Source organism: Anolis carolinensis, chromosome 4 (assembly GCF_035594765.1).
Source record: "Anolis carolinensis isolate JA03-04 chromosome 4, rAnoCar3.1.pri, whole genome shotgun sequence".
Classification (NCBI taxonomy): domain Eukaryota; kingdom Metazoa; phylum Chordata; class Lepidosauria; order Squamata; family Dactyloidae; genus Anolis; species Anolis carolinensis.
This window is the reverse complement of record NC_085844.1, coordinates 251,116,628-251,137,279: the sequence shown is the minus strand read 5'-3', so window position 1 is coordinate 251,137,279 and position 20,652 is coordinate 251,116,628. Positions and strand designations below refer to the sequence as shown.

Here is a 20,652-nt window from a genome sequence, read left to right as displayed (position 1 = left end):
GCATTTCCTACCCTCGTCTTATACTCGAGTCAACGTTTTCCCAGTTTTTTGTGGGAAAATTAGATGGCCCAGCTTATATTCAGGTGGGCTTATACTGGAGTATATATGATAGTGGGACCACAGACATGAATAGACACAATTGCGCAAAATTGCGGAGAGGTGGAATAACAAGGTGTGTAGCTGCTATTTTTGGGGACCTTTTGGGGTCACGTTGCCCTTTTGTGGTCAGAGTCACACTACTCACCACCTCAAGGATATTGCTGATTTCCAGAGGCACTTTGGGGATGACTCCCTGCAGTGCAATATTAAGCGTTCCTGGATGGATGGCAAGGCAGCACCCGTGGCTGCCCAGAACAGGCAAAGCAATAGAGGTGTCTGTGTCAGGGATGCCAATGTATACGCCTGAAACCGCAAACCGGAAATACACCTGAAAAGACAAAGAATCATAAAATCATAGAGTTGGAAGACACCGCGAGGTGCATTCGGTCCAATCCATTCAAAGCCCTCCCGGCAGATGGCTAGCATCCTGAGTCTTACCTCATTCTAGATACTATGCTCCTAATTCATGCAGACGAGAACTGCACTGAATGTTTTTAACTGCCGCATTACACTGTTGGCTCACGTTCAGCTTGTGGTGTATGAAGAGTTCTAGATCCCTTCCGCATGGACTGTTTTCAAGTCAGGTAACATGTCCTGTATCCTATATCTGTGCATTTCATTTTTTATGACTGCCATACCTTCCATTACTCCCTATTGTTCATTTTGTTAGTTTTGGCCTAACTCTTGAACTTTTTAAGGTCATTTTGGCTTCCGATCCTGTCCTCTGGGGCACTAGCTCTCCCTTCCATTGTTGTGTCATCAGCATGCCCTCTAGTCCATCATCTATATCATTTATAGTCCACAAAGACCCCAGACAGAACCCTGTGGCGTCCCATGAGTTACTTTTTTCCAGGAGGAAGAGGAGCCATAAGGTGCCAAATAATATTAGCTTTTTGCAGATGAGTAGGAGCAGACACTTGAGTACCTCTGTAGGCAGAAGTCAGGGAAATAGAGCTATAGACAGGAATTTCCTTCTGTTGGCTCATACTCACATATACAGTGACTTCCAAATAATTTTCTGTTATAGTAGGCAAGGCAGCAAGCTTAAACGTGAAATCTCCAAAGCTGCCGAAGGGAAGAAGCACTGTGTGGAATCAGAGAGAAAGGTCATAGCAATCCATAGTTAACAGGGAATCCAATAAACAGCATAACACTTTTAAAATATCTTTAGCGCTTTTAAGATTTATGGTTTGACACCCAATTAACTTCCATGGCTCAATACCATGGAATCCTGGGAGTTGTAGTTCCAAAAATATTACAAAGACGAAGCGAAAGATCTTGTAAAACTGCAACTGCAACTCCCAGGATTCCCTACAGGAGTTTCAAAGGCAATTTTAAATGTAGTTTGCTTTTATCACACTGTTACTATTCACCGTATATACTCGAGTATAAGCTGGCCCGAATATAAGCTGAGGCACCTAATTTTACAATCAAAACACTGGAAAAATGTACAGTAGAGTCTCACTTATCCAAGCCTCACTTATCCAAGCTTCTGGATTGTCCAAGCCATTTTTGTAGTCAATGTTTTCAATATATCGTGATATTTTGGTGCTAAATTCGTAAATACAGTAATTACAACATAACATTACTGTGTATTGAACTACCTTTTCTGTCAAATTTGTTGTATAACATGAAGTTTTGGTGCTTAATTTGTAAAATCATAACCTAATTTGATGTTTAATAGGCTTTTCCTTGATCAGTCCTTATAATCCAAGATATTCGCTTATCCAAGCTTCTGCCGGCCCGTTTAGCTTGGATAAGTGAGACTCTACTGTATTGACTTGAGTATAAGCCGAGGGAAGTGCAGCAGCTACTGGTAAATTTCAAAATAAAAATAGATATCAATAAAATTACATTAATTGAAGCATCAGTAGGTTAAATGTTTTTGAATATTTACATAATTTAAGATAAGACTGTCCAACTCTGATTAAACCATTATTCTAACCTTCTTCAATGTAAATGTGCTTACGTATCCTTCCAATAATAACAAAAAGAGTAAAATAATAAATGTAATAACAAATAATAGAGTAAAATAATTGAAGTGTTATATTGACAGTAATAACAGAATACAATAATAAATGTAATAATAATAATAATAATAATAATAATAATAATAATAATAATAATAATAATCTTTATTTATACCCCGCCACCATCTCCCCAATGGGGACTCGGGGCGGCTTACATGGGGCCATGCCCAAGACAATACAATATAACCATAACATAATACAATTAAATAATACATTACATAAAATAAACAGTACAACATAAGATCGAAACAGCAATATAACAAGAGCAGGCCGCATGAACACTACATTTAAAAACTAGATTAAAAATTAAAACTCTGGGTGAGAAAGGGATCAGAATAAAAACCTCGAGGGACGGGACATCAGATAGTGAACCAGTCTAGAGGATAAATATTGGGGGGGAGTAGCATAGAACATTTACTCTCCGAAAGCACACCGGAAGAGCCATGTTTTTAAATAATAATAGAGCAAAATAATAATAGAGCAAAATAACAAATGTAATAATAATAATAATAATAATAATAATAATAATAATAATAATAATAATAATATAATAGAGTAAAATAATAAATGTAATAATAATACAGTAGAGTCTCACTTATCCAAGCTAAACGGGCTGGCAGAACATTGGATAAGCAAATATCTTGGATAATAAGGAGCGATTAAGGAAAAGCCTATTAAACATCAAATTAGGTTATGATTTTACAAATTAAGCACCAAAACATCATGCTATACAACAAATTTATATGCAGTAATGTTATGTTGTAATTACTGTATTTACAAATTTATCACCAAAATATCACAATATATTGAAAACATTGACTACAAAAATGCATTGGATAATCCAGAAGCTTGGATAAGCGAGTCTTGGGTAAGTGAGACTCTACTGTAGTAAATAGAGTAAAATAGCAAATGTAATAATATTAATAGAGTAAAATAATACATGTAATAATAATAATACAGTAAAATAATGTAAATATAATAATAATAATAATAATAATAATAATAATAATAATAAATAGAGTAAATAATAAATGTAATAAAATTAATAATAGTAACAGAGTAAAATAATAAATAACCTTGACTCGAGTATAAGCCAATGGGGGCTTTTTCAGCCTAAAAAAAAGAGCTGAAAAACTCAGCTTATATTTGAGTAGATATGGTCATTGTTTTTAAACTAACATTTATATTGTGTTTTTTAAACTTGACTAAGTGTGAGATTGAGGGTGGAGTATAAATAATGATGATGATGATGATGATAGAATCAACTGGAGGATCTAGCAAATTCCTAAAGTGTGGAATACAGATTCAGCAGTCACAAGTGTCTTAGTGTCATGGCTCAATGCTATGGAATCAAGATCTTTTGCTTTCCCTGCCAAAATGTACTAGTTCCTCACCAAACTGCACATTCTGGGGTTCTATAGTACTAAACTATGACAGTTAAGAAGGTACAAAATGCATTAAGTCTAGAATGTAGATGCATCCCAAGTCTGGACAATACAGAATGGTGTTGATTCCCTATTTTCAAATGCATGGAAATAGAGAAAACTGACTTCTTGTGGAGAGAGTTCCATAGATGTGGTGCTGCCACAGGAAAGATCCTGCCTTGTGTACCTAGCAATTTGGTGGCAGGGTATACAACTCTTGGCCAAAGTTGGACAAAGGCCCTGCTCACCTATATATATATATATATATATATATATATATATATATATATATATATATATCAGGCCAATCCAGAGCAAGGCTGTGTCCAGGACAATGGCCCATGGTGAACCCAATCCTTTGGAGAGAAACCATAACGGAACAGGTCTCATCCCAACCCCGAAGAAGGAGAGCTAAACAACATCCCCAGTCCCCAAATTGCTCCTCAGAAGGATTCATGGTTTCCAGACCTTTGGCCATTTTGGTGGCCCTTCTCTGGACCCCTTCCATGTTGCCCATCTCCTTCTTAGATCGCTTTGCTCTGGATGAAACACAGGGTTATTATTCCTGGTGAGGAGGTCTGACCAAAGTAGAAGAGAGTGGGGCCAAGACTTCCCTTGATGTGAAACTCAAGGCTACTTGAGTGAGCTCTGTACTATGAGATGAGAACGAGCAGGCTTGCTTCCTTCACTTTCGAGTCAAAATTACATACACATTTAGAACTTCACTGTGTCCATGACCATTTTTAAAAATCCATGCTAAGTCAGAACTAACCAGCAGCCTGTATCTTGCAGTAGCAACTCTGTATTAAATATCATTAAACATTGTATTATATACAATAAATGAATATAAATTTCATATAAATTTCAGATACAAATGACAATCAAACTGTTGCATTCACAGTATGATGAATGGTAGTTACATTCACAATGGAGTAAACTTTCTTGTTTCTTCATAAAAGAAGAATAGACCCCTGATCCACAACTGGTTTCGACTACCTATAGTCTTTGTCTGGTGGTAGGGTCTGAAAGCATTGGGTAACATTAATATAATACCGTAAAGTCTTTCTTAGATACCGTGGAACCTATTGGGAATCTCACACCCGTTTAAGATTCTTTGCTATTTAAACATCAGGTTGAGCCATTTAGGCTCATACTCGCAGTAGAATAAAACCTGAATGCAGAGTATCATTGATTTGAAACAGAACACTTTGTAAGTATAGACATAATCTCTTTTCATTATTTTATTTTGATCTGCTGTGTGTTTCATGTATCAAGAAAACAATTTGTAAGCCACTGTATGTTCCCAATAGGTTCCACGGTATCTAAGAAAGACTTTACGGTTCATTGAGTACATCCTTGAATTGTTTGAGTAAGTAGTAGGTATCAATAGTTGTGGCACAGGCTGTTGAGCAGCTGCAATAAATCACTCTGACTATGAGGTCATGAGTTCGAGGCCAGCCCGTACGGGCTGAGCACCCATCAATTAAAAATAAAAAATAGCCCCTGCTCGTTGCTGACCTAGCAACCCGAAAGATAGTTGCATTGTCAAGTAGGAAATAAGGTACCACTTATAAAAGTGGGGAGGCAAGTTTAACTAATTTACGACCTGGAATGAGGAAGTGCCGCCGGAGTGGATGATGAAGCAGCTGCTCCCCCCTGTGGCCAGAATCGAACATCCCCTCAGGAGAAGGTTAAATTGCCTCTGCGTCTGTCTGTCTTGGTCTCTGTTTGATGTGTTTATGGGCACTGAATGTTTGCCCTATATGTACATAATGTGATCTGCCCTGAGTCCCCTTCGGGGTGAGAAAGAAGGGCGGAATATAAATACTGTAAATAAATAAATAAATAAATTTTACTAAGCCAGAAAACACTTTGTACAATTGTATTAATGTTACCCAATGCTTTCAGACCCTACCACCAGACAAAGACTATAGGTAGTCGAAAACGGTTGTGGATCAGGGGTCTACTCTTCTTTTATGCCCTGGGATTTCTCAAGGCACATAGAAAGCATGGACACACCACGGCAGGATTTTCCTGTTAGAGGAACACAGCAGAAAAAAATGGAAACATCCAGGAAGGATTTATCCCAAAGGTTCTCACCGTTCCCAGTGGCCAGCCATATGTTGGAAAGAGCATTAATGACAGTGTTCATAGAGCCACATATCTGCAGGGTGAAGAAACAGAATAAGATCCTGTGCGAAGTTACATTTCCCCCTTCAGCTTGGCTGATACAGGTTGAGCATCCCTCGCCCAGAATCCCGGAATCCAAAATATTCCAAAATCCAAAATTGCCGACATATCAAGATAGCAGAAGATGGGAAGACAACAATCCCCCTCTTCCTAACCTTCTTTGCCCTTTCCTTCCCCTCCCTTTATTTTTATTGTCTTCGGTTCAATTGCCCATCCAAAGGTTTTCTCCACAAATGTCTTTGCCTTACAGAGTCATTCTGTTTATGGGCTTACCTGCTTGCTTAAGTCTGATGAAATAGAGTCCTGGATTTTTGGTATCAATAGTGGGGGTAGCAAACTGCAAAATAGAGCAATAAGCATGAGAAACGATGTAGCTGTTTCTGTCACTGTATTGTACTCTAACATCCATCATCCATGGCTACTGGGTGCTTGGAACATATCTGTGACTTCATCACATGGGTAAGTAAGATCATTGAGATCACTGATTTTCCCTTAAGCTTCTCAACAGCCCATTTGGAAATTAAACTGATGATTTTTAATTATGTTTTTATGTATGCCTAATTTTTAATTTAATTTATTTCATGTTTTTATGCTTTAGGCACTATGTAGTGCCATTTGTAAGCCGCCTTGAGTCTCCCCAGGGATAGAGAAAGGCGGGATATAAATATGGTAAATAAATAACATTTCCTACCCTCATCACACCACCTCCTTTTCTCTTCTTTCTTCCGGGTGTATCTGTTTAATTTGCCATCACATGGTAAAGACTTGTTTCCTCCCACTGTCCCTCCACCATGTTCTTTCTTTGTAAGAAACTTCTCTCTTTGTAATCTCATGAGATCAGTTTACAGCCGAAAAACTCACAACAACATATCTTACATTGCAAAATCAAGAACAGGAGGTAGGTGGGAAATGGAGCTTTGAAAGAAGCTCTCTTATGTTTCTCTCTGCTAGCCTTTTGATAGACAAAACAAAAGCTGACAGCACAGCAGGAGTTTCAGAGAGGCAATTGAGAAAATAGTAGACAAGAGTTCAAAAGGACTTTTATGGCCTAGAAGGGAGATAACACAGAAAGAGGCAAGAATGTTGAAAGCAGGAGCTTGCTAGATAGAAGATTACAGAGTCACAGCACAGGATTTGCATGATTTGCTACGTTTTCCTCCTGAATGTTTTGAATATCTTTGAATGTTTCCTATACCTCCTCAGTCCCAAAACGATAATGGCAGAAGAAAGGAATTAATACTGCCCATCATGGCTCCTCCCTCCATAGTGACATTGTTGTTATGTTTACAAACAGGTGAAGGGCATGTTAAATTAGGAATCCTTACATGTCTTTACGCTGGGAATGGAAGACTAAGTCACTTGCCAACTGGCTTAGGAATTGTTAGGAAAATGCACACTTTAGAAACGGCAAAATACCTCTACCCCACATTTGAAGCTTGCGTTGTGTGAAAGGCGCTGTCGGTTGAAGTTTCTTAATTATGTAGAGATACTTTTTTATCATGTCAGAGGCAACTTAAGAAACTGCAAGTCGTTTCTGGTGTGAGAGAATTGGCCGTCTGCAGATATGTCTGCCCAGGGGACACCCAAATGTGTTACCATCCTGTGGGAGGCTTCTCTCATGTCCCCGTATGGGAAGATGGGGCTGACAGATGGCAGCTCACCCCATCTCACAAATTCGAACCGCCGACCTTCAAATCTTCAGATCAACAGTTCAGCTGGCACAAGGGTTTAACCCATTGCGCCAGTGTGGCTCCTGATTTTACTGCATGTGACAAAGTCCTTTGAAGTCTCCGGTTGTGGAAGACTGTTGCAAAGTGTACCCCTGGTTTGTAGTGGATGTCCATTGAGGTTGATTTGTAAGGCAAATGTTTTATGAGGTTTTGAGAAGAAATGGTAGAGGAAAGGCCAAAAGCCTCCTACAACTCTTAAGGAATTCTGTGACGGGTTTCTAAGCGCCCCAAGAACATAACTATCCCTGGTTCGCAGCACAAAGAGTAGGAACAATTGCAATACAAAAGATCAAATACTCACCCACTCAAGAGCTTGAGCTCAATGGATCCAACTGTGGGCACACACTGAAAGTTTACAATATCGAATTTACCATCAAAATAGTTTCCAAATCCAAATGAAAGGTTAATGTCCAAATGTGCACAGATATTGATTATGCTGTTTAGTGGTATAATTCTAAAAAATACAAACAGAAGAGCAGTGTTCAGTGCTCACTTATTGAATTCAGGAGTAGAAATTTTGTTATACGTAATGTCAAAATGGGATGAAATGTTTCATTTGAGGTGGTCTCCCATTTCCCCTCTGTCCTGTGTCCTCAGTATCCACTGGCCAATACAATGCACTTCATATTCCAACAAGGAGAGAGAGGAGAGTCTGCACTGGGTTAACCAAAGGGAAACCATCTTTTTATTATTACAGTAGAGTCTCACTTATCCAACATAACTGGGCTGGCAGAACATTAGATAAGCAAAAATACTGGATAATAAGGAAGGATTAAGGAAAAGCCTATTTAAACGTCAAATTACATTATGATTTTACATTTTAAACATGTTTTACAACAAATTGACAGAAAAAGCAGTTCAATACAGGGTAATGTTATATAGTAATTACTGTATTTACAAATTTAGCACCAAAACATTGCAATGTATTGAAAACATATCTAAATTTGTGTGGAACAACAAAAAAACAAGAATCAATTTTACAAATATGACAGGTGAAAGAAAAAAGGGAGGTCTTGGCCTACCAAATTAAGCCCTTTATTTTTGATGCCTGTGGATTAGACTGGGTAAGGGATTGGATAAATCTAAGTAATAAGAAAATATTGACCCTGGAAGATCATGATTTGAGGGCCGGCTGGCACGCGTTCCTCTGGTACAATAGGAAAACAGTGGGGAAAAAAAGTCAGCAACCACTTCATCCGGTCGGCATTATTAAAAATATGGGATAAATATAAACAAAGACTTTATAGTAAAACCTCACTCTGGGTCTCTCCTCTGGAGACACACCAAAGGAGAGAGCTTGGCTGGAATAAATGGCCCACGTACAGAGAAATATTGAAGAGAGAAGGAAATGAATTAAGGATGAAAACATTAGAGGAATTAAAAAAGAAATATGAAAACATGACTTGGCTCCAATATTACCAACTAAAAGAATATTATAACAAAGTTAGGGCAAATGGATTCGAAGATAAAATATCATTGTGGGATGAAATGATTCCTAAACAAAAGAAGACCATAGCAAGTTCTATTAGGATGGAGCACTGAAGAGGAATCGATTAAACAATGTAGGATAAAATGGGCGAGGGATATAGGAAGAACAATTACACTAGACGAATGGAAAATAATTTGGAAAAAAAGTTAAATTATACATATGCCTATGACCTAAAAGAAAATTGGTTAAAGATGTTTTACCAATGGCATATGACACCGAAGAAAATAACAAAATTTGCAAAAGACAAGAATATTAAATGCTGGCAAAGAGAATTGTATCAGGAGAATTGTATTTCTCATATTTCCCTGTCATTTTGCAACTTAATGCTGTATGACTTCAATCATTAACTTTCAAACTTCACAAGTCGAACACTTCCCAAGCATTTAGGACTGTGTGATTTATTATTATTATTATTATTATTATTATTATTATTATTATTATTATTATTATTATTATTAACAACATTGAGGCTGGGTGGCCATCTGTCAGGGGTGCTTTGCTTGTGCTTTTGGTGCACAAAGGCAGAAGGGGGTTGGACTAAATGGCCCAAGAGGTCTCTTCCAACCATTATTATTATTATCATTTTTAATTAATTAATTAATTAATTGTTATAATGTATTTTAATGATGTATTTTTATAGTTTTAATTGATTATATGTACTGTTTCTGTTTTATTATGTTCTTGGCATTAAATGTTGCCAACTGTTGTAAGCTGCCCTGAGTCCCCCCAGGTGAGAAAGGCGGGGTATAAATGCTGGAAATAAATAAATAAATAATTATTATTATTATTATTATTATTATTATTATTATTATTATTATTAACAACATTGAGGCTGGGTGGCCATCTGTCAGGGGTGCTTTGCTTGTGCTTTTGGTGCACAAAGGTAGAAGGGGGTTGGACTAAATGGCCCAAGGGGTCTCTTCCAACCCTCTTTGTTATTTTTATTATGATTATGATTATTATTAACATTAAAGCTGTATTTGTTCCCGTTTTGTTTTTTTACTTCAAAATAAGATAGTTTTAAAAAAAACTATAGTCCGGCCCTCCAACGGTCTGAGGGACTGTGAACTGGCCCCCTGTTTAAAAACTTTGGGGACCCCTGGTCTGGAATATGGACCAGATGAAAGGTGTTCAGAGAAGGGAGAACAAAATGGTCAAAGGTTTGGAAACTAAGCCCTAGGAGGGGTGTCTAAGGGAACTGGGTATGTTTAACTTGGAGAAAAGAAGGCTAAGAGGGGACATGAGGGCCACGTTTGAATGTTTTAAAAGATGACATGTTAAGAATGGGCAAGCTTATTTTCTGCTGCTTTGGAGATTAGGACACATTGGACCAATGGGCTTAAACCACAGGAAAATAGATTCCACCTAAACATTCCTGATGGTTACAGCTGGTCTACAATGCCGCTTCCTTCTCTGATAATGTGGTAATGGCGTTAATAGTGTTGATAGATACCTTTCAATTTGTACAGCGTGAGAATGTGGATAGGATCCTTGGAGTGGTGAGAAGGTAACACATAAAACATTTTTATTCAGACAGGCTTTTAAAGGAGGTATTTAAGATCAAGTCAGGGGTGCTGTGGTTTTAGGTTATCTTAGGGTAAGGATTGTAACTGTTAATTTTAATTAATACCATTGGTCTTTAATTCTATTTTAATGTTCGTATAGTTTTGGATTTTAAATTGTATTGAAATGTTTTTAATGTAAACCGCTTTGTGTCTCCTTTGTAGGAGCATAATGAATTATGTGTGTGTGTGTATATGTGTGTGTGTGTGTATATATATATATATATATATAAAATCCATTTTTGGATGGCTTGGAAGAGCTTGTGACATTGATTTTCAAGACTGATTTGGGAGATGATTTGTTCAGATCCTTGTTATCCTTTACCATCTGGGGGTACAATACTCCCAATACCGTTAAAACACATTAAAGGGACCTCTTTATATCTTTTTATAGGCAAAATATGCTGATTTTGCAATAAAAACAAGATTCCCAATACTCACAGTGTGCCAGAGATGTCCACTTCAAGAGACAATTTAATTTTTATCTTCTCATTAGTCATGACCACCGTAAGGCCAGTATTTCGGACTGCCGTAGCTTTGAGCCTGAAGAGAGAGATGAATAGCATTGAGAAAAGGGATTCACTTAGACAACTTTGGGAGCAGATTCAAAGGGTGCAATCGCTGTAATGTTATTTTATGGCAATATGTTACCTCTATCCTAACCTCTCTCCATCATTCCTCACAACATTTTTCCTAATCCCAATGTCATTGCATCATTGCACATAGCATTTTACCCAATATATATTTGTCATATATATATTATTTATTTATTTATTTATTTATTTATTTATTTATTTATTGGGCTGTATGTTTTCCGGGCTGTATGGCCATGTTCCATGAAAGCCTTCGACAACACTCTCTGCTTCATTTGGAAGAAAGCTGCACTCGCAGGGCTCAGGTGTTGTATTTTAGTGTCGATGTTGACATCGAGGGGATGTAAACAACCATGTCATTGCATCATTATCTAAATCCCAACACCCTGGTTTTCATTTCTCACACTATTTTACCTAATACTAAATTCATTGCATCATTGCTCAAGACATTTCACCTAGTCCCAACTCATTGCATTATTGCTTAAGATATTTTACCTAATAACAATTTCATTTCATCATTTTTCACAATATTTTACCTAATCCCAACATTGCATCATTGCTCACAACATTCCACATAACCCAGGCAAAGCTAGTGTAGAAAGCGTGGTCTTTAAAGACACCAAGCACCAACCATTTGCTTGGTAAACCTGTGTTTCAACTTACCCAAGGATTTGGCCAACTATACCAAGTAGTGATCCAAGTGTGATGTCAGAAAATGGAAGGGTTTTCAGGGAAGTCCATAGAAGGTCATCTCTGCTCAAAGTATCTGTAAAGGCTGAAGCATAAGTAATGTCTTTGAGAAGACATGAAAGAGGCAGATGTCTAAGTACAGACAGACCTCCACATCCATGGATTCTATCATCTGCGTCTTGAAAATGATCCCCCCCAAAAAAAAATTCCAAAAGGAAACTTTGACTTTGCCATTTTATAGAAGGAACGTCATTTCACCTCGCCATCACATATAATGAGATCGGCATGTATGGTTTGTGGTTTCCATTTCTGGCATCAAACCCCAACATTGATCTCAAACTAGTCTTTTGTTAGAGCTATAGTAAATCCTCCATTTTCACAGGGGCACAGGATCTGAAATAGGTAAAGACACAGTGAAATGCTTTGAACACCCTTGTTCGATTTATCTCCCAGTGTTTATATGGCACCAATATCTATGGGTGGAGAAATGGTGGTCTCGCTTGAGCTACCTGATTAACAAGTGTTCTGCAACTCAAGGAACGACATCTGTCAATGTGACTTGATTGAGGATTCATTCTTGCATATTCGTTAATAAATCTACCTTTCTATATAGTTTTTAAATTTTCGTGTTAGCTGCCATAAGACTTCAATTTATGGAAGCCCCATGAATGGGAGATTTCTAAGGATACATCTAATGCAGGTTAATTCATCCTTGGCTTGATGGCATTCAATTGTTTGAGATGTCATTTTATAATGTCTTTAGTGGTCTCCAAATGATGCTGGTGCCTCATCAAACTATAATTCCCATGGTTCCATGGCATTGAGCCATGGCAATTAAAATAGTGTCAAACTGAATTAATTTTACAGAATAGATGCACTCCGAGTAGCCCTGTCCTCAACAGCCTTGTTCAGGATTTGCAAAACCAAGTCAGACATGCCTTTGGTTTTGGAGTCTGTCCTTCTGAACGGCTGTCCTCGTTTTGTCCTACTGTCCTCCACCACTTCTGCACTGCCATATAAATATGGCAATGTAGACTCATATAATCCAGTCCAAAGCAGATAATGTGGATTATCTGATTTGACAATCTGGGTCATATGGCAGTACGATACTCTGATGTGCAAATTCTTACCTATGCCTTAAAATTGACCATATCTACCTCAAAGCCCTGATTACTGGTACTTGATTCTTGACAGATTATATTAATTGGATTTGTAACTGTGCCCATTTTAATACAATTGTTTTTGTTTCTGTCTGCTGATGTTGTTTTATTCTGTTTACTATGTTTATGTTGTTGTATGATGTTTTTGACAACTGACTGTTTTTCTACACTTGTTGGAAAGCGCCCTGAGTCCTCTTGAGGAAATGGAGCAGTAGGTAAATAAAGGATGATGATAATGATAGTGTAGAAAGGGCCTTAGTTTCAAACCAAGCCAAGGTCAAAGCAAGGGGCCCTGGCATTCCAGATTTTAAAACAAAGAAGCACAGAGATAAGATACACATCTTAGTTCCAAGCCCAGTACAAATTGATTTAGAACAAGAAGGGGTGGCCAAAAAGGTAACAACTGTGAACTCGATGTGAAACATCTTCATTCATTTCACAGCTCGGGCTGTGGCGCAGGCTGGAGAGCAGCTGCAATGAATCACTGCAATGAATCACTCTGACCAGGAGGTCATGAGTTCGAGGCCCGCTAGGAGCCATGTTTGTCTTGTCTTTGTTCTATGTTAAAAAGACATTGAATGTTTGCCTATATGTGTAATGTGATCCGCCCTGAGAAGGTGAGAAGGGCGGAATATAAATGCTGTAAATAAATAAATAAATAAATTTACATAGAAATCTTCAAGCTCACTGCTTCTATGATTTGATTCTAATTTTTTCTGCTTTGGGATCGTAAGATATGCATGAACAGTATAATATAATATATAACAGTATAATAAAACCAAAAGTGTCTTAAACTGGATGTTGCAACCCCATTTGGGGTCCCCTGGCAGAATGTCACAAAAAAGTTGTGTAGCTTGCCACCTAAGGGCTGTTTTAGACATTGACTTGAATCTGTTAGCAACAACATGCAGCAAATGCTTCAGCTGAACTTCATAAAAAGGGGAAATCACTTTGCCTGACAAAGGCTGTTTTTGCTTGAGAGCTACCTTTCCATTTCAGAAGTATGGTACTTCTCTTCCAATGTCCAAACTTTGGACCAAACTTGGCACTCATACCCGATATGCCCAAATGTGAATACTGGTGGGGCTTGGGAGGAACTGACCTTGACATTTGGGGGATGTAGTTCACCCATATCCAGAAAGCACTCTGAACCTAACCAAGAATGGAACTAGACCAAACTTGGCACACAAACCCAACATGGTCACCTCTGAACATCAGTGAGGATTGGGGAAATTGATCTCGGATTCCGGGAGTCATTAGTTCACCTGCATTCAGAGAGCACTGTTAACCCAGTGATGACAGATCTGGACCAAAATTGGCACACAGACCCAGCATGGCCAAGTTTGAATACTGGAAGGGTTTGAAGAGTAGTTCCTTTCATCCAGAGAGCACTGTGAATCCAAATAATGATGGATCTGGACCAAACTTGGCACGTATACAGATGGTGTTTGGGGGTGACTGGCCTGCGAATTTGGAAACTAGTTCGCCCGCAATCAAAGAACACTGTGAACCCAACCAACGATGGATCTGGACCAAACTTGGCACATATACCTAACATGTTCAATTTTGAATACTGGCAGGGTCTCCGGGGAATTGACCTATGATTTTGGGAGTTGTAGTTCACCCACATCCTGTTAGATACAAATGGCACAGCATTTCTAGTCATAGAAAAATACTGTTTGGTGGACATATGAAAGATTGATAGCACCTGGGTAATGACTATGAATGTCATGATGAAATACCTAAGGGAATGTGGTAATGGCTGAGTCATAACCATGTGAGGGTTACTGCAAAAGGGTTACATCAGCTATTTCACTTACTGTTGACCTTTCAGCAGGTGGCTATAAAGGGTGTGTGTGTGTAAGATTCCATCTTTCTCTCTTCTGCGTGAACCGTTGTCTCTGTCTATTCTGTATGTGACTCTTTGAGAATTTGATTGTTTGTAAAGACAAGCCTGAAAGTGGATTTGCATTTCCTGATTGTACATTTTGTATATATTGCAATGGGGAAGATTAAAGCCTTCAGATATTTTGAATGAAAACCTGAATCTGTGAGTTAACTAAACAGTGTGTAAATAAGGTCAGATGCTTGCAGGTGGACTCTGCTGATAGATGATACAACTTTGCTGTATTTTGCTTGCGTCCGGGACACTTGCTATCCAGAGGGCCACGGTTCAGGGAGATGGCGATTTGGAAACTATAAATCATTTCATGAACCCATCCAACGAGACATACTTATGCATTTTTAAATGGGTACATTCATAAAAAACAAAAGCAAAGACTGACTTCTTCTAAGAGTTACAAATGACCTAGCCCGGACATTTAAGCTAGTATGTTAATAAAGGGAACATTCAATACAATAAATATTATGTTAAAGCTTTTACTCTTTGGCAAACTGGTGTTTTGACAACAACCACAATATTTCCCAGAGCCTCCCAATTTTTCCTTGAACGCAACTGGTGGGCAGTGGATAGATTGGCAAGATTATTAAAATGGACAATTTTCCATCCAAAATAACCCAACAAGTTTTCTTACCTTGAGTATATTGAGCAGGATTCAAAACAAACCTAATCCCTGGCACAGTTCCGACAGAGGGGCTCAGCAGGCCACAGAACACCAGAACTCCCAGGATCTGCCACATCTTGTTTTCTTATCCTTCAGGGGGAAAGAAATATATAGTTTATATCAGGCACCAAATAAGTTGATCCAGCCTATCTCTTCCAGCAGTCCTGTTCAGTTAATTTTTAAAACTTTGAATTTTAAATTTACATTTTGTTGGTAATGAATACTAATAATTTTTTATGGCTTGAGGCAGGTTATAGAATCATTTTAATGTGCTTTTATCTCTGTGTCTGGACTTTGGTTTATCTATGCGTTACCTTGCACTCCACTTAGAGCCTTGAGGAGAGAGACACAGGTAAGAATTATAATAATAATTATGCCCTCTTCCGTCTACTAAAGAATGAAGGTGCATCTACATTGTAGAGTTAATTTGGTTTGACACAACTTTAACTGCTGTGGCTCAATGGAATGGAATCCTGGGATTGGTAGTTTGGGGAGACACCAGTCCTCTTTGGCAGGGAAGGCTAAAGACCCTGTAAAACTGCAATTCCAGGATTCCATATCACTGAGGCTTGATCTATACTGCCCTATATCCCATGATCTGACCACAGATTATTTGAACTGGATTATATAAATCTACACTGCCGTATAATCCAGTTCAAAGCAGATAATCTGGATTTTATATGGCAGGGTAGATGGGGCCTCAATGGTATTGAACTGGATTATATGAGTGTACACTGCCATATAATTGCAATTCAGTGCAGTGTAGATGGAGCTTTTGTTTCAGGTTAAGTTTGCTGCAATTCTATAGAATCCTGCAACAGACAGATTTATTTCTGCTTACCAAAACCTCCCGGAGAAGTTTAAGTGGCCCAGATGTGTGCCACTAATTTTCTTCAGACCTGATGTTTCTCTTCTCCTTTTCCTCCCCTCTGATAGTGGCTTCAATGTGACCACCATTTTATAGCCCAAAACGTATCCAAGAATGAGGAAAAATTGTGCAATTTTTTGAGCTGGACAAGGAGGCGAACTTGAAAATCCAGCAAAAATAATCAGATAAATGCAAAGCTTGAATTCCTTTTGACCTCGAATTTCTTATGGGTCAAGAAGGGATTCTAGCTTTGCATTTATCTGATTATTTCTGCAGGATTTTCAAGTTGCTGAGTGTTCTCCTTGGAATAACTTGAAGCTGAATACACCTAGGTGCCTCATCACACTAGAGTAGTGGTTCTCAACCTGGGGTCCCTAGATGTTTTTGGCCTTCAACTCCCAGAAATCCTAACAACTGGTAAACTGGCTAGGATTTTTGGGAGTTGCTGAATGTTTTCCGCGCTGTATGGCCATGTTCCAGAAGTACAAAACATACAACAACCCTAAGATCCTGGCCATGAAAGCCTTCGACAACACATTTTCTGGGAGTTGTAGGCCAGAAACATCTGGGGACCCCAGGTTGAGAACCACTATACTAGAGCATGAATCCACTTTAAATCCGGTTTCTGCCTCCTACAGAATTCTGAGGTTTGTAGTTTGGTGAGGCCCAGGACCTGTTTGGCTGAGCTGTTTAAAGCCCCCTCCCTAAAGTGGATTTAAAGTGGATCGAAGCTGTAGTGTGATGAGGTCCTCAGTGGGTAGGAAAGGGTCTACAAACAAAAAGCTGCACATTTGGTTTTGAATTTGATTATTTGTGAATATGATTGAAAAGGCATCTCTAGGAATCTTTAGGTCCTGCACTAGAAGTGGACACTGGAAGACCTGGAAATTTTGACTTCTCTGATTGAAGCTGACCATGGACTCATATTGGAGGAGCTAAAGTTTCCTGCCTGATGAGACATCCAGCCATCCAGATGTCAGACTGATGGGGCTTCCAATAATTAATAAACACAGATGTCTATTCTAAACAATGTCAAAAAGATACACAAACACTCTAAAGGTTCAAAATATATGCTATAAACACAGTACAGTAGAGTCTCAGTTATCCAACACTCGCTTATCCAACGTTCTGGATTATCCAACGCATTTTTGTAGTCAATGTTTTCAATACATCATGATATTTCGGTGCTAAATTTGTAAATACAGTAATTACTACATAGCATTACTGCGTATTGAACTACCTTTTCTGTCAAATTTGTTGTATAACATGATGTTTTGTGCTTAATTTGTAAAATCATAACCTAATTTGAAGTTTAATAGGCTTTTCCTTAATCTCTCCTTATTATCCAACATATTCGCTTATCCAACATTCTGCCGGCCCATTTACGTTGGATAAGCGAGACTCTACTGTACTTTTTCTATCAAATTTGTTGTATAACATGATGTTTTGTGCTTAATTTGTAAAATCATAACCTAATTTGATGTTTAATAGGCTTTTCCTTAATCTCTCCTTATTATCCAACGTATTCGCTTATCCAACGTTCAGCCGGCCCGTTTACGTTGGATAAGCGAGACTCTACTGTATGTATATTAGAGCATCATATACATTTGACATTCACATAAGTGTTCATAACAATAATAACAATAATAAAGTACAGTCAACTGTTGTAATACACAGCAGTATTTTACAGAATATAATGTTTCAAATACCTTAGACTACTCTATGTTGACTCCATTTCGCATTTAAGTCTCTAAGATTGCACTTTTTTGAAACATTATATTCTGTAAAATACTGCTGTGTATTACAACAGTTGACTGTACTTTATTGTTGTTGTTATTGTTGTGAACACTTATGTGAATGTCAAATGTTTATGATACTCTAATATACATACTGTGTTTATAGCATATATTTTGAACTTTTATAGTGTTTGCATATCTTTTTGACATTGATGGGACTTCCAGTCAGCCAGATCGCAAACTCATGAGATTTACAGCTGGCCAGATCCAGATCTGATGAGCCTTGCAACCCGATCAGGTTTTCTGCTAATACCAGGCCTTCTTCTATCATTTGTAAGATTTTAGAAAAGGTCCCATCATATAGGTATGATTAATCTAATGGAGCAAATCATAAAACTTTTTAAACAAAAGGTTTTATGATTTATTGCAATAGAAATTGGAATGTATGGAATGGAATGGTGTCATGGATAAATATGATAATATGGATGGAATGAAATTGTATGAAGGTGGATGATTGGGGACCTATATGTTACGGATTGATGATGACAAATGGAAGCTCTTACATGTGCCCGCGATCCAGAGTCACCCACAGAACAATAACATGCCACTCAGGTTTGCAGAGCAAAAATACAGGAACTTGACTGATTCCAAGAGATCAAAAAACAGTAGTATTTACAATGATCCCCCTGATCACTTACAGAAGTCCACAGTCATAAACGGTCCTTTCTCAGTCCACAAATCTGCTTCAGAGAAGAATACAGTCCTGGTCTTCATTCTCTTTTCTCAGCAGCAAACAGGCCTCAAAATAGCAAGGCCTCTCCAGCAGTACTCTCAGCTAGCACTGAAAAAACTTGTCCAAACTGGGTCTGCAGCAGCAGAACTGAAAGAGTATCAAGTCAGTCCAGTATCAAGTCTTTGCAGGTTCAGCCAAATGACTTCATGCACTTTATTTTCTAATTAGCACACACACAGCACAGCGCCTTTGCAAACCATGACACTATGGGGTCTAGAAATGCCATCCTAAAAAATTAAGCCTGGAAAACTACGAAAAAAATCCTGAACTGTAATTAAAAGCTGCTGAACTGCTGACATGACCAGGGACAAACTATTAACTCTTGGTGGAAAACAAAATGTTTACATTACCAGAGACAATGGCTCTTTTAAGTAAGGAAGTGTCTACAAAGTTCCTTACATTAAGAAGGAAGTCGAACAAGGTTCATTGAGAAAGGAAACCACTTATTACTTAAGGGAAAAAGCCAACATCTGTCCAGGAACTAATGGAGTCAGGATGTTTTAGCTGGAGAAACACCTGTCATTCCTTTACAACTTGTGGAGCAACATCAGCAGAAATATTGCTATATAAGAGACACTTACTATTATTCATAATGTGCACCTTGCTTATCCACTATTGCAACCTCATTGTTTTTAACTCAATGTTTTAATACCACGTTGTGTGTGTGTGAGTTTTTTCCAGTTATTGTGTCTATTTTGTTATTGGTTTTGTTATTGTTCTTTGATGTTTCATATGTTATCATTGCTTTGTATTTGATTTTGCTGTAAGCCGCCCTGAGTCCCCTTTGGGGGAGATGGAGGCGGGATATAAATAAACTTATTATTATTATTATTATTATTATTATTATTATTATTATTATTATTCTAAAATTGGGGCAGACAGGAGGGGTCTGGTCCACCCACCATCTTTTTTATGGGGTGGAGGAGTATTCGCAGAATGGTAGATTTGCTGGGAATATAATCTGGCCTACTTCAGGGTCTCTTTTCCAGGAGAAGGAAGAAGAGATGGAAATGTATGCATGAAGGAGTGAATATTTATATGTGCATGAATGCTGAGGAAAATGAAATCCCCTGTTTGTGTACCCAATGTAGCTATAGAGTCTGTGTGTCTCAGTTCTTTCTCTGTGTTGCTCTGTGGTATACTCTGTCTCATTGTGAACTAAATAAAAGAGCCTTTTTAATGCTTTTTGGGGTTTAAAAAGTATTTGTGACCATGGTATGTCTAATAAATGCCATTACAAAATTCCTCACCTGGACAACGCCGGGTACATCAAATAGTGTACCTATAAACCACTAAGGAATGAGGAAAAGATTATCATCGCTTGAGGGTTTTGCAGTTTTCAGTCAGTTTGTTTCACCAGCCCCTCAAGAGAACCAAAAAAAACCAGACCAAAATCCATTCTTATCTCACAGAATCATAGAATCCTAAAGTTGGGAGGGACCCTTAAAGACCATCCAGTCCAACCCCCTTCTGCCAGGCAGGAAGACACCATCCAAACCCTCCCGATCGATGATCATCTACCTTCTGTTTCAAAACGTTCAAAGAAGACTCGATCACATTCAGAGGCAGCAGCATATTCCACTGCTGAACAGCTCTTCTTACCTTCAGGAAGTTCTTCCTAAAGTTTCGGTGAGATCTCTTTTCCTGCCATTTAAACCCATTGCTTCCTTGTGTCCAGAGTAACAGAAAGCAAGCTTGCCCATTTCCTCAATAGGATTTCCTTC

At 38.2% G+C, this 20,652-nt stretch overlaps 1 protein-coding gene across 1 annotated transcript in view; it reads right to left on the bottom strand.

The window, feature by feature from the left end:
* LOC134298562 (BPI fold-containing family B member 4-like) overlaps positions 1 to 19,742 on the bottom strand; it is a 53,826-nt gene extending 34,084 nt beyond the window's left edge. The window contains exons 1-9 of the mRNA XM_062979193.1: positions 18,834 to 19,742; positions 15,502 to 15,621; positions 11,781 to 11,892; positions 10,966 to 11,067; positions 7,775 to 7,927; positions 6,017 to 6,080; positions 5,654 to 5,717; positions 1,092 to 1,183; positions 245 to 427 (exon numbers count right to left, since the gene is read on the bottom strand). Of these exons, the coding sequence (XP_062835263.1) occupies positions 245 to 427; positions 1,092 to 1,183; positions 5,654 to 5,717; positions 6,017 to 6,080; positions 7,775 to 7,927; positions 10,966 to 11,067; positions 11,781 to 11,892; positions 15,502 to 15,607 (876 nt within the window). The 5' untranslated portion in view covers positions 15,608 to 15,621; positions 18,834 to 19,742. The remainder of the gene's footprint in view (positions 1 to 244; positions 428 to 1,091; positions 1,184 to 5,653; positions 5,718 to 6,016; positions 6,081 to 7,774; positions 7,928 to 10,965; positions 11,068 to 11,780; positions 11,893 to 15,501; positions 15,622 to 18,833) is intronic.
* Between the last annotated feature and the right edge of the window lie 910 nt (positions 19,743 to 20,652).